The sequence below is a fragment of the Penicillium oxalicum genome, chromosome VII (genome assembly GCF_001723175.1).
Source record: "Penicillium oxalicum strain HP7-1 chromosome VII, whole genome shotgun sequence".
Classification (NCBI taxonomy): Eukaryota; Fungi; Ascomycota; class Eurotiomycetes; order Eurotiales; family Aspergillaceae; genus Penicillium; species Penicillium oxalicum.
The window spans coordinates 390,522-403,735 of NC_064656.1; the positions used below are offsets into that span (position 1 = coordinate 390,522).

Here is a 13,214-nt window from a genome sequence, read left to right on the forward strand (position 1 = left end):
TCTATCACACTGACAGCGCGTTAGTAGGGTGCTACTAGCCGAAAACGGCAAATCCAATCAGATTGCGTAGCTCACATGTCTCGCCATGTTCCAACCATCAACCACCAACACCACTACAACTACCATTACTACCTTCACCACCACCACCAACAATCATCGCCGGGCGACTCTTAGACCCCGCCGATGAGCGCCAAACTATGAACAATGCTGGAAGACTCGGATGAGTTTGGCTGGCATGATGAGTCGGACGACGAGGAAATTGCCAAGGTACTCGGATCATCCAGCCAGGCTACAGAATCATTCTACTCGCAGCCCATCTTCTATCCCGACTTGCCATCCAAAGCCCCTCGAACTCCACAGACAGCATCGCCAGGAAAGCGCAAGCTTGAACATTCGAGCTATTCTTTTGATCAAACCGTCTTTAGCGATACATCTCCAACCCCGTCTCCATCTCGATCTCGATCTGGATTTGGATCTGAATCTACAGCTGCATTTGCACTGGCAACGCCGACATCAACCCGCGCCTCCCAATCAACTTTTCAATCACGGTCTCAATCTCAATCCCAATCTTCAATCCTCAGAACTTACCCTCCCTCCTCAGCCGAGCTCTGCATGACACCTACTCCGGTCCGAAACCGCGACGCCCTCAGCTTAGACACACGACCCGATGAATCTGAATTATCCAAATCGGCCTGCTCCATCCTAGAAAAACACGGCGTGGTTCTCCCCAATAATGCCTACGACGAGCTCGTCGAGCTTCTGAACCGGCACGATTTGAAAATGAGGGGCGTCAATCGGGCGAGGGATATTCTACGAGTGGCGATGAAGAAGAAGGATGAGGAGATTACAAGGTTGAAGGAGAGAAATACGAATCTGCTGGCGCAGAATGAGATGGATCGAAGTATTATTGATAGGATGAGACGGAGGGAGCGAGGTTGAATGTTGATGGTGCTTCAAAGGTAGCTGGATAGTGCTGGGCATATCCTTCCTTTCCCCGTTTTTCTTTTTTCAACTTTCTCATGACTTGTGGATATTGTGCGATGGGTGGCATGCTTGAAGGTCTTTTCTTTTAACGACGTTATGAATTCAATGACGGAGCAAGTCAAGTCGACTTTCTTTCCCTGCTTTCTTTCTCATTAACCGTCCTGTCCGGGATCACTCTCAGACTGAGCGTCTTATTAGCATCTGGCGATGAGCATACCAATCCAGTTCAATTCGAATCTATATGGCAGGACTCGAGAGAATACTTAGCGAAAATTCAGGTTCCTTGTACCACAAAGAAAAGATGCGACAAGTGTAGAATCTTCGACCGTATATGCATTAGTATACTATTTTAGAGTAAATATACACAACTCTTCCCTTTGAGAAGCATGCTTCGGGACCTGGACCAACGGTCTTTGTTTATAGCCACATCACCAGATCCTTCAACTTCTGGAAATCAGGAGTTCCCAGACCAGTAACAGGGTCCCAGCCCTCGGTGGCGTTCCAATGAGCGCCGGGAATAACCAGACTGCCGCTCACGGGCTGGTCGCTCTGGGGGTCAATACCGCCGCACCCGTAGGAGCTTCCGCCGGTGATGTCGTTAAGACCCTTCTGGCCAAGGGAGTACAGGAAGGGGTTGAGGAAACCAAGAGGTCCCTTGCCAGCGCGCAGACGGGCATCGTTCAAAAGACCGACAATGGCGGCAAAGACGGGCGCGGCAGCGGAGGTACCACCAGTAAGGCCCTTACGACCCTGATAGATGATCTCGTAGCTGTGGGGAAACGGTCAGAAAAATGAAGGGGGGTGGAACGGACAGCGTCGTCGAATCACAGGTCCAGAAACACTTACTCGGGGTACAGGGAGTGGGCGGAAACGTCGGGGAATCCACGACCGTTAAAATCGGTGTATTGGCCATAGTATTTCTTGGTTTCCTTGCTGATCTTCTCGAGGTAGCCCTCAACAGCGGGATATTGGTACCAAGCACGAGGGAAGATGGAGGAGAAACCGCCGGAAGAGGCATTCCAGGCAACCTCGGGCATCACATCGGAAGTACCGCCGACAGCAGTCACGTATGGGCAAGTGGCGGGGAAGATAGGCTGGAATTGGGGGGTCTTGCCATCGCGAGACTGGCAAGCAGAGCCCACACCTTCAACGGACAGAAGAGTCAGAATCCCGAGGTATAGATAGTTATGCATCAACCAGTCAAAAGGGGGGAGACCTTACCCTCGTCACCAGAAGAGTGGAGAATGGTCAAGCCACGCAGGGTGTTGAGACCAATCAGATTGCAGACACGCTGAGCATACTTGATAGGAACGGTCTATAGCGAAGGCCATCAGTTAATGAACTATCCTCCTCGCAGTGAAAAGTTATAAATGACACAATTCATACCTGTTCATCATCACCGTAAGAGTTGGAGATCACTTGGGGGAGCTCAGAGTTATGCTTGGAGAGCAAGTACTCGTAGAAGATCAAGTACGGCTCGTTGGAGTCGCTCGCCTCAGTTGGCTCGTCGGCATCGGGAATAAAGGGCCTGCACGATATGTTAACAGTTCACTCTTTCCATCCACGCATCTTGCGTAACTGTCACTTACGCAACACCGCCAGTGATGTACTCATGAACAGGCAGAGGGTGCGCGACACCGACGATGTTTTGCACATCCAAGTTCGCCTCCCCAATGTCGTTCACATTGGCACTCTGGTTGTTCACACCACCATTCAAAACCTCCACCGTGAAGCTCTGAGAAGGGATGTTGAAGGTCTTCTCGTATGTCTCCAAGTCGGCGTAGATGGCGGATTGGTTCAAGAAGCTGCCAAACCCGATGCGGCTCCCGGCTGCCGGGTCAGCCTGGTAATCACCCACGTTGTACATCTGCTTCAGACACGACGGAGTGATGACCTTCTGACACGAAGCGTCGACCTCGGTAGTGATTGTCTTGCGAGCCTCGATATGGTGTGACATGATTGGAGCTGGGGCGGCGCTGCGAGTCTTGCCAAAGTACACCGTCGGTGAGATCACATCAATGTGGTCGGTCAAGTGGTCCGGGATCGAGTACTCGGCGGTGCGCAGCTTGACCGAGTCGCCATTTTTGTAGTAGGCGAAGGAGGTGTCAAGCAGCTTGTTGATCTTGTCTACGCTGCCACTGAAGCTCACTACGGCGCCATCACGGGCCACATTGGTGATGCCCGCGCTCTTCAGCCATTTCATGACGGGAGCATCGTCCACCACGGGGAAGTGCGTGTCGATGTCATCCTTGCTCAACCACTTTCCATAGGAGCCCTTGCCGGGGGTCGAAACCTCGGCGAGCTTTGCCTCGAGCTTGTCAAAGTTCTTGCGAGTCAAGGCAATCGAGAGAGCCATATTCGTATCGGTAGATGGCTTATCCACTAGCGACCACGAGTTGGGGACACCTCCAGCCGCGCTCTCCCAAACAACGGCCATCGACTGGCCGGCCAGGGCGCACAGCAGCCCAGCGTAGACGGTAGAATGCATGATGAACGCTTGACAGAAGCTCTGACTTGCCGTCTATGAGAATAGGAAAGGTCGAATGCACGGCAAATGGGGAGGGGATCGACAGGCCTATTTATCTCACCGTTCAGCCATACAGAAGATTGGTGGCGGTCGAGCGGCTCGCTCATGCTCGGGTCAGGTCAATCGGTTCGAGGCGAGAGAGCCGACTAGCCATTGTGTTTGCCGTGTGGAGAGAGAAAGATTTCTCCACGATCCTTTCGTGCTCAAGGCATCGCCCGGCGGGGCTCCGCATCTCAGAGGTTACATCGCGTGCGATGGGGTGGACAGTGCGAGCTCTGCAGGGACTGCTAGCTTGATCATGGATGGTGCTCTCAGCACCTCATGTGCCGAGCAGGTCTTGTTGATGGAACCTCGGAAAGAGGAAGGTGGATAACCACGCGACATGACTGTCGAATCAGCCCTTACCGTCTATCTCCAAATCCAAATCAAGAGGCATACCAATTTCATTACCACACAGATATTGTTAAGAAATCGCACTAGAGCCCGATTGGAGGTGCGGGGGCTCCAGCGACGAAAGAGCGACGAGGCGGGAGATAGCGATTGTCCACTGGTGTTTTCTATTCGCTTGGGGGACTCTCCGGACTCCGGCGGGCTTTCTGCTCCACGAAGCTTGGCCTGAAGAAGCTTCGCCAATTTCGCTGGGCGATTGCTTGGTCGCTCTTAGTTTTCCCTCGTAGGCGGCAGGATTTTACTTGATCTTCTGGACCATGGATTCGTGTTTGTCCTCATCCTCGATACTGATGGTATGAAGGCGTATTTCCAGGACATCTCAATGGCCGTGTGGTAAATCCATCGGATGCTCTCTGTGTGTGGGTGTGTATATTTGTGTGTCATCTGCCTCACCGCCGAATTCCGAGGTGGTTCGATAAGAGGAGAATCCCTGCAACAGCGTCATAGGGTTTCCGAGGGGTGCGTCGCACAGTCCCCAGCCTCCAGTCCTCGGCTTCTGACCCTTTACATGGATGGCTTGGAAACATGACAACGGTTGCTGTTTCCCAGTGGGCTCATTCGCCCGCCGGTAACACGGTGTGTGGACCCTGCATGGATGTGAAGAGGTGACAGGGCGGTGGTTTTGGCGATGGGGGCGCAAGAGCGCTTGGACATCTTATCAGTTGCATGCAGTCTAAGATTGGTAAATGGAATGAATAACCATCAGGGAATTACCATGAATGGTTTGTCACAATAGCCTGTGGATGAGTGGCTATTGTCAAGATCGTATGGCGCGTGGATTCAAGTGTCAATATGCAATTGTCTCATTCCGTCCATTTTCAAGAAGTTACGCCCGTCTCTCCACGTGAGACCACCGGCCGGAATTTCTTCATCTGCGAACGCTGTCGGGTACTGGACAGTGGTCGCGGGACATTGCTTTGGAGATTCATGATCTGATCAGGCCCAGCTCTATCGCCAGTGTCCCCGTGGCTTTTCGTAAATTGCCCTCTCCGGCCTCAACCGCTTGGTTTTTGCTATCATGGACTGTGGATATACCGGTTGCCTCGCTGGCTTGGGAATACATAAACCTAATTGTAATCATATCAGACAAAAGTAGTCACACCGTTGGGCTTCCCCAATTTGAAGGCCTCGATATTGATGGGAAGTGCGGCGCTCAACGACATGATACGACCTAGCCTCCCACCAAAACCCGAGCATGTGCCGCATTGATGAAGCTTTGGATTATTTCAGATTGAGTTTTGCGCGGATCGACGTGGTTCAGGGTTGGAATATGGCATTTGTTGTCCCTGGGACGCATCGATCCTCATGTGGATGCATGGACGCGTCCATGTAATAGAACCCGAGGACTTGGTTTTCGGCTGCAGGAACACCGGCAACCTTAACTCTCTCTGAAGGTTTGTGTTCCAAAAATATGCAGTCTTTAAATAGACGGTTCATTTGTCAATGCCCCGGGTGTGTGATGGGAACAATCGTGCGCCACCTGCCCCTATCTACCAGCTGATCGGAACTGGCATTAGCTTCAACCTGCACTAGGAGCTGTCGCACAACATGGATGGGGGAAGAGATCTAGTTCTCTCCCGTATATCAAATGCCAAATCGAACGCGTATATACTCATGTAGGTTGTCTCTCTTATTACTCTGATAGTGGCTTCTGAACAAAGTATCTTACCGGGCCGAATCCTATCCATGGGCCACCATTCCATATACTGGGAATATCATTTTTGCCAGGCACCCAGATACATCAGGTACAGTCAGCAACTCAAACCCGGGCAACTAGGATGCCGGATGTATACCTAGCTATAATTATCTCAGGCACGGGTTATAATTCGGTACATTGACCCAGCAGGACTGGGTAGCATTGGCAGTTTCGGCCATCATCAGCACGCTCAAGAGGCGGGACCCGCCAGTATTTTTCACCTTCTCAAGACCAAGGCCAAGGTGTAGTACAACTCAAGACATCTATAAATCAGAGACTGGGGTAGACTAAAAACGAGCACAGAAAGAAGAGCACATTTTCATGCGTGACAGATGGTGATCTGCAAGGGACACGGAGAGGCGAGAACACCAGGTGACCCATCTGCCAGGTACATAGTATGGATGCAGAATGCAGAATGGGAGATATGACGGCATTGGACCAAATATTTAAAAGCCCCACCCCCTTGCATGTTGGAGTGTACATACAGAAATCGAAAAGAAGTAGAAATTTATCGATCTAGACCCGGCAATCGAGATCAAAAAAATATAAGAAGACCGAGGGTGGAAGGGTATGGGGCCAAAAAACAGCAAAAAATAATCAATACTCCCTCGAACCGGAATCGAGCCGGTGACCTTTCGGTTATATGATATTCCATTACAGCCGAACGTGATATCCAACTACACCATCGAGGGTTAAGATTGATGGTGGAAACTGTCAAAATTAAAACATATTCTTTCAACTTTCCAGCCAAATGCAGTATCGCATCATCTCCGACATTCAACCCGAACTCTTTCTTGACCAAACAACAACGGACAAGACACTCGACCCATCCAAGGCAGACGGCCTTCTTGTCAATGGAGTCGAAAAAAGAGAAGCTTCAGGAGGTTCCACGTGAGCTACCAGCCATGTTTCGCCCCCCCGTCAACCGGGCGATGAAAACGCTCGATCGGTCCTTTTTCCGCAAAACTGTGCCCCTCGCTGCCGCCAAGATCTTCGAAAAGTCGCAAATCTCAAGCGTGCGTCAAGCGCTCGGCAAAAACCACGATCTCCTAGCTCTTCCCCGACTCAACGTCATTCGCGAGTTCAAGGAGCAGGATGGTGCTATCCGCAAAGGCCTCCTGCTACGAGAAGACATCAAGGTGGATGGTAGGTGGCAGTCTTCTTTTTGCGATCGACACAGGCCTCAGCTTACAATGGAGATCTGACTTGGGAGAACAGACAAGGCAACTTGGTCGCCGGTCATCAATGAGCTCGTGCAGAAAGGGACTGTCGCAGTGACGCCCTACGACCTGGAACTGGATTATGACTACTGGAGCTACGGTATAGTCATTCCGCGCGACCATGCCCGCGCGCATGGGACATCACCACTAACAACACTGTAGCTGAAATCGCTAGTTCGATTCTTCCGGAGGAGATGGAAGAGGTGCCTCAAGGATTCACGCAAGTGGGGCATGTCTGTACGTTTCTGCCCCGACCCCTCCTCTCACGATCCGACCAGGCGCATTCAAACTCACATGAATCATAGTACACCTGAACCTCCGAGAACACTGGCTCCCGTATAAACATATCATTGCAGAGGTCCTGAAGGACAAGAATCCTACAATCCGCACGGTCATTAACAAAACCGAAGATGTTGGCTCGCACAGCCAGTTCCGCACATTCCCTTTCGAGCTGCTCGCGGGTGATGCCGACATGAATGTGATCCAGCACGAGCAAGATTGCGAATTCAGATTTGATTACTCTCGGGTATACTGGAACAGTCGCCTGGAGACCGAGCATCGTCGTCTGGTAGACACCTTCGGAGCCGGTCAAATGGTTTGCGATGTGATGGCTGGAGTTGGACCCTTTGCCGTCCCGGCGGGCCGGAAGCGCATTTTTGTCTGGGCCAACGATTTGAACCCCCACGGCTATGAGGTGATGCAGGATGCAACTGTACGCAACAAAGTGCAGGATTTTGTTACACCATTTAATCAAGATGGACGCGATTTCATCCGTTTCGCGGCCAAGGCACTCCTCGAGAGTGAACCGGTCACTGTCACGATCAAATCAAAGGCCCGGAGAGAGAAGAAGGGCAAAGCAAACGACGGCAAGCCTATTGAGCAGCCACCGGATCAGATTTATACCCGTCCCCGTTTTGTTGACCACTACGTGATGAATCTGCCAGCGACCGCCATCGAGTTCTTGGATGCTTTCCAGGGCCTGTACACTGGCAAAGAAGAGCTTTTTGCACCCCACACCAAGCAGACCCTTCCCATGATCCACGTCTACTGCTTCTCCGGCAACTCTGACAACGAGGTGGATGATCACAAGGACGTTTGCGAGCGTGTGTCGGAGCGCATTGGGTTTACCATCACACCGGAAGACCGAGTCGGTGGGTCTGGTGATCAATCCATTGAACTGAACATTCACAACGTGCGCCTGGTCAGTCCCAAAAAGCAAATGTTCTGCGCAAGCTTCCGCCTGCCACCAGAGGTTGCATTCCGGAAGGTTTAGTGGTCTATATCTAAAGCATGAGAAGGCGTTGAGGTATTCCAAAGGAGGAGTTGAAGAAAAAAAATTCAATAGAGAAATTTAAAGATTTGATACCCAGCATCGCAAGCTCCTATTTTGGCTGTTCTTTGTACAGGTCTAATATGCTGTGAATTAACCATATATAAGTCTAGATTGACATCATCCAATCACGACCTGTAACCTCATCATCGGTCAACTCGCACCGCCTTTTTCTGCCCCGCAGACCTGGATGAGCTTCAACGAATTGATAGCGACTTTGAAATCATCAAACCACGACTCCACCACAACAAAATCTTGAAGACTTCTCTGCAGACCCCACAAGAAGTCTGAAATCCGCCAAGGAAACATCCTATTGATTGCACACTGCGGCGAAAACATCACGATGAGCGTTCAACTCCCGCCCGCGACACACCGGAAGCGCGCTCTCCCCCAAGGCGAGCTTGAAGCCGCCTCTCAGCTCAAACTTGGCGCCGATCAGCACACACATACACTCTCGCTTTCCGAAGCGCGTCTCGTCATTCACAAGGTGTTGGAGAATAAGCGCCGGGGAGGAGGCAAATATGAAGAGCCAGAGTACGTAACGGGAGGGGGTGCGCGAAGATCGGACCGCCTGATCCGCTGATCAGACGGCGCGCGAAGAGGCAGGAAATTTCAAGACGAAAGATCATGTCGCTGACTGCACGGCCCGTGACTCTGAATTGACAGGAACTTGACGAAAACGCTCGATTATTTGGACGTGTTTGCCCGGTTCAAGGACGAGGAGAACATCAAGGCGGTGGAACGGTTATTGAACTCGCACACGGAGCTGGAGATGTTTGAGAGATCGCAACTGGGTAGGTGCTGATGGTGAATTCAACGTTTGCTAGGCAGAAGACTGCGCATTCTGCATAATGCCACGATTGAATGAGTGACGAGACTCCGTAATCGACTCGGGAGACTCTCGTAACGAATCATGGCTATGTTGAATCCTGCGCTGTCATACCCGGGCCTGTGAAGCTGTGTTGGTTCCCGATTCACGCTGATCTTTGTTTTTGAATTTTTAGGAAGCTTATGCTGCGACAATGCCGAAGAGGCCAAGTCCCTTATCCCCAGTTTGCAAAACAAGATTTCCGACAGCGAGCTTCAGGAGCTCTTGGATGAACTGACCAAGCTGCGTAACTTCACCGAATAAGACTGAGGGAATTGGGAGCATATGAAGAGTTTTGGGGGGGGGGGGGGTTCATCAATAGCAATGGCTCTATTGAGCGGGGTGCCACATACTGTAAATGATTCCTGATTGTCTTGGCTCGGCCACCATGAGCCTCCTGCGTGTTTTTCTTCCTGCGCCGAAAGGGGGGGTATCAAACATTTATAGGGAGTTTACAGGCGTTTTGGCTCTGGTACAAAAAGCAGCATACGAATATCTGGGCAATAGCATGGAGGCAGGGCATTACACATACATCTTTGTGAGTGGTAACTGAAGCACAGATAATAAACGTTCAGAGGTATCACCGAGGTCATGAAGACGCTGAAGCTTTGAATCTCACCATGACCTAGTAGGTTCTTGTCCTGCATCCGTTTGAACTACATAATTCTATATTTGACCAAGAGTCAACCACGGCCCGCACCTGGACCTAAATACTTCGCACACGTACCTGACAGTGCACCCCTTCAATAGCCAGACTACCAACTGCATCACTCACCGTCACCTTGATTAGATCTAATCCCAGCGAGGACACATGGTTCAACTACCTCTCATCATCGTTGGAGGTTCTCTTCTATCTCATAAATGGATTACATGTGATTAAGGTGGTCAAGTATAGGAAGCCTATGTCCACTCCGTCTGATGTAGGTATGCCTGTAGATAGAATCACTATGGATGGAAGTGACGGGACCTATCATGGATGGATATTACCGCCGGGCTCACCGGGCATCTGGGAGAGATGGACGGATGAGGGCGAGAATGCATCTATCTCCAAGATTGGTCCCTGTCCGTGTACTCTCTAGATACACAGAAGGCTTACCAGTCAGCGAGCGACTCGAAATTTGATGTTGATATATTTATTTTTATATACCTGCAGCGATCATGTATATATGTAGTATGTGCCGGTCGTGAATTATTACAACATCCTTCTTGACTTGAACTTTCCCGTGATCCGAGAGCATAAGTGAGAGTATTGCACCTTGAACAGCCACGTACAAATGCCCTGTCTGAACAGGATGACTCGCGGGCCCAAGATTGAGATCCCTCGCCACCGGGCAGATGCTCCATCGCCGGGACTTCATAGACTCCATTTCCCTCCCAGCTGGCTAACCAGTGATCCCTCTTTTCCCAGAAAGGTACATGTACGCCAAGCCCATGAGCCTAAAACGGTCACAATGGCAAACCGGGGACTGAGTGGCTGTCTCCGTAGGGCCTCTGCGGCTCCACCGTGTGGGTCCTGCGCTCCCCCGGTTCAACGCTTCGATCAGGCCATTGAGCAGACGGGGTCGTTCAGTTCCACTCTTCAACTGGTCAGTCGACTGATTAATGTGGTCGGAGCACAGTGTGCCTGAGTTTTGGTTGGCTGGCTGAAGGGCGTGGCTTGGTACTTTCGTCCTAGACGCGTAGAGTAGTAAAGTATGTACTGTGTAGAACATCCAGAAATCGGGGCAGCTTGTAAAGATCATTTCCTTGCGCGGAGGACTAGGATAGCATGATCGGGCACGAAGAGAAGAGGAAATCTCCGCTATTACCTTATAGATAGTTTCTAAGGGTTTCGGTTTGAGCGGATGCGGGACTCAAGTGTGAACCTGCCTAGTCGACTGCTGCAGTGTGGTTGATTGTACGTAAAGCATTGCATTCTCGTCGGGGACGAGGCCTGGAGCGAATTTAGATGAAGGAGACCAGCAGAATCCACACTCCGAATGGGTAGAGGTTTGGGGGATCGGGAGGCTTAGACCCAAAGCGGATATATACCCTCGGGGGATACTCAGTACTGCTGGACCTCTGGAAAGGTTCATCTTCTTGATCACTGAGCAATGACATGTATTGTGAGAATCTTCTTTCTTTTTTTTTTCTTCCCCCCCAACTTGTCCGAGATTCCACCGCTCTTTTTCTAGGCAGAATCTCCACTACATGTAGGTTCAGTACGAGCATGTGTATGAATGTCGATTGTCATAACAAGATATGCTGGAATGGTTCAAGGTTGGCAGACACGGTTTCGCCAGAACTCGGGTAGCCATCTTGAGAGGAACAGTGCATGAGGTGCAGAAGTAAACTCGTCTCGTGTCTTGGGCTCGTGGGATCGAATCATGATGATTGGCTCCTCGATGCGCTGCTTATCACCACACTGTGATTGGTTAGAATATCCATGGCTTCCTGCGGGGACGGATGTTCAAATGGAGAAATGCGCCGGACTGGGGAGCCACTTAAGGCTTGACCTCTTGTATTTCCCCCCCAGAGTCCTGCCAGTGGACAATCTTGATTAACGCACTATATACACGCCGTCCACGGTACGGTGCCTCGAAGGATTCTCACCAAGTGCCCAAAGGTAGATCTGAGTACCTTTTTGGAAGCTTCGAGTTAGTCATAGACAGAGATCGCTGTCGGAGGCTGCGAAGAGGAAGTCCGTCGGAGGACATGCAAAAGTGCCTCGGCTCGGGTGATGGGTCCACGACTTGACTGGAAGGTTTATTGCCGTGACAAATGGGTGTGGATGTGTCTGCTTGTACCACTATTTAGAAAGCGGATCAATGGCTAAAATGAATCAGACTGTGGAGACTGCATGAGGCGAACCCTTGTCATGCGGCTAGGGTCTAATGGGGTCTTTGGACACTCGAGTGACGGTGTACCTGTACAGGCCACTGGTAGTCTGCACTCTGTAGTCTACAGTAGTAAAAAGCAGAGTAATTTCCATACCATTTCGAAAAGTTCAAGGACTGGGAAGATTCTCATGTAGCACAAAAGAACAGGAGGAAAAATGATGTTCAGAGTTGTGATCGGTGGTGGAGAGCACCCTTCAAATCAAGAGGTGGTGGCTTCGATGGTGCTGCGACTACCCGTTACCTAATTGCATGCTCGGTTGCGGACGCTACCTGTGAACTCAGTGTTCAGAGTAGGTAGTCTGGGGCTGAGGATCTGGAATTCGAATGACAATCATATCTTATCTCTCTCCCGCATCATAATTACTCCTCGCGCTGAGTGTTGGACTTATATTGCGCTCATGCTTGTATCGCGTGTACTCCACACCTGCATTCGTCCACGATTCATCTTCATGTGAATCTCAGCAAACCCCTTCCGCATGACCCAAATTAAGTCCTGACACCACCCTTTTGAAAAGCAAAGAAAACAGCAGGCCATCCGCCTGCCCTCACAATCCCCTGTCCGGTGCAAATTGAGCCACTAGATGGATCCATACGGTCGCATGTAATCATCTCTCAGTAGCATGGATTATTCATGATTGACGAAGGCGGACCCGTCGCGGTGCTTAAGTAAGATGGGGTTCATCGTACGTAATATGATGGCGGCTCCGCCGGTGGACCCAATCAGCGTGGTGGTGGTTATCAGAGATGACAATTGCGCCGACCTAATTTTTATTCATCGGAATGGCTCCCGTTTCAACTACCCGTGGTGGCCAGCACGCGACGAGTCGGACGAGATGAATGACACTGGCTGAGCCTCGCGGAGACGCGCTGGGGTTGGCTGCAGCGCCTTTTTCGTTACGAAACCAAAAAGCAGATCGCTTGGGACTCGGAATCCTATCTGCACGAACAAGCATGCATTCCATGAATTTCATCGTACAGGGTGAGGGAGAGGATCCCTCCGGTGCCAATCACCGTGCACCCAGCTGGGTTTTTCTCGTGGGCGCGGAGAGTCTCATGGCCCATGATTGAATGACCAGGCGTGTGAATCCATCCAGACTCCGTTGCCCCCCAAAGGAGATCGATTTCCCGTCCGGAGTATATGTCCTGGAGTCGATGTCATCATGTTTCCGCCAGTAGAGTCCTAGACGATAGCTCGCAATCTGGGGAACCTCCCTGTGCATCTTGCTTGAATTTTAATTTTAAATTTTTTTTTGGTGAAGA

At 50.9% G+C, this 13,214-nt stretch overlaps 5 protein-coding genes and 1 non-coding gene across 6 annotated transcripts; 3 read left to right on the forward strand and 3 right to left on the reverse strand.

The window, feature by feature from the left end:
* Positions 1-204: 204 nt before the first annotated feature.
* On the forward strand, positions 205-939 carry POX_g08658 (uncharacterized protein; the record flags this gene model as incomplete). The annotated part of the gene is made up of 1 exon (XM_050117428.1): positions 205-939. The coding sequence occupies one exon, from the start codon at positions 205-207 to the stop codon at positions 937-939; it is 735 nt and encodes a 244-aa protein (XP_049965572.1).
* A 462-nt stretch (positions 940-1,401) lies between these two features.
* On the reverse strand, positions 1,402-3,472 carry POX_g08659 (Tripeptidyl-peptidase sed4; the record flags this gene model as incomplete). Its single annotated transcript, XM_050117429.1, has 5 exons — positions 1,402-1,753; positions 1,831-2,128; positions 2,206-2,299; positions 2,371-2,512; positions 2,574-3,472. The coding sequence occupies 5 exons, from the start codon at positions 3,470-3,472 to the stop codon at positions 1,402-1,404; spliced, it is 1,785 nt and encodes a 594-aa protein (XP_049965573.1).
* Positions 3,473-6,261: 2,789 nt separating this feature from the next.
* POX_tR169 lies at positions 6,262-6,349 on the reverse strand. The gene has a single exon. It is a non-coding gene; the product is annotated as a tRNA-Tyr (tRNA).
* Positions 6,350-6,562: 213 nt separating this feature from the next.
* POX_g08660 (tRNA (guanine(37)-N1)-methyltransferase) lies at positions 6,563-8,150 on the forward strand (the record flags this gene model as incomplete). The annotated part of the gene is made up of 4 exons (XM_050117430.1): positions 6,563-6,803; positions 6,876-6,977; positions 7,040-7,114; positions 7,183-8,150. 4 exons carry the CDS (start codon positions 6,563-6,565, stop codon positions 8,148-8,150), a joined length of 1,386 nt encoding a protein of 461 aa, XP_049965574.1.
* A 400-nt stretch (positions 8,151-8,550) lies between these two features.
* On the forward strand, positions 8,551-9,339 carry POX_g08661 (DNA-directed RNA polymerase II subunit rpb4; the record flags this gene model as incomplete). Its single annotated transcript, XM_050117431.1, has 3 exons — positions 8,551-8,741; positions 8,874-9,001; positions 9,212-9,339. The coding sequence occupies 3 exons, from the start codon at positions 8,551-8,553 to the stop codon at positions 9,337-9,339; spliced, it is 447 nt and encodes a 148-aa protein (XP_049965575.1).
* A 1,990-nt stretch (positions 9,340-11,329) lies between these two features.
* Positions 11,330-13,016, reverse strand: POX_g08662 (uncharacterized protein; the record flags this gene model as incomplete). The annotated part of the gene is made up of 3 exons (XM_050117432.1): positions 11,330-11,479; positions 12,755-12,840; positions 12,902-13,016. 3 exons carry the CDS (start codon positions 13,014-13,016, stop codon positions 11,330-11,332), a joined length of 351 nt encoding a protein of 116 aa, XP_049965576.1.
* Between the last annotated feature and the right edge of the window lie 198 nt (positions 13,017-13,214).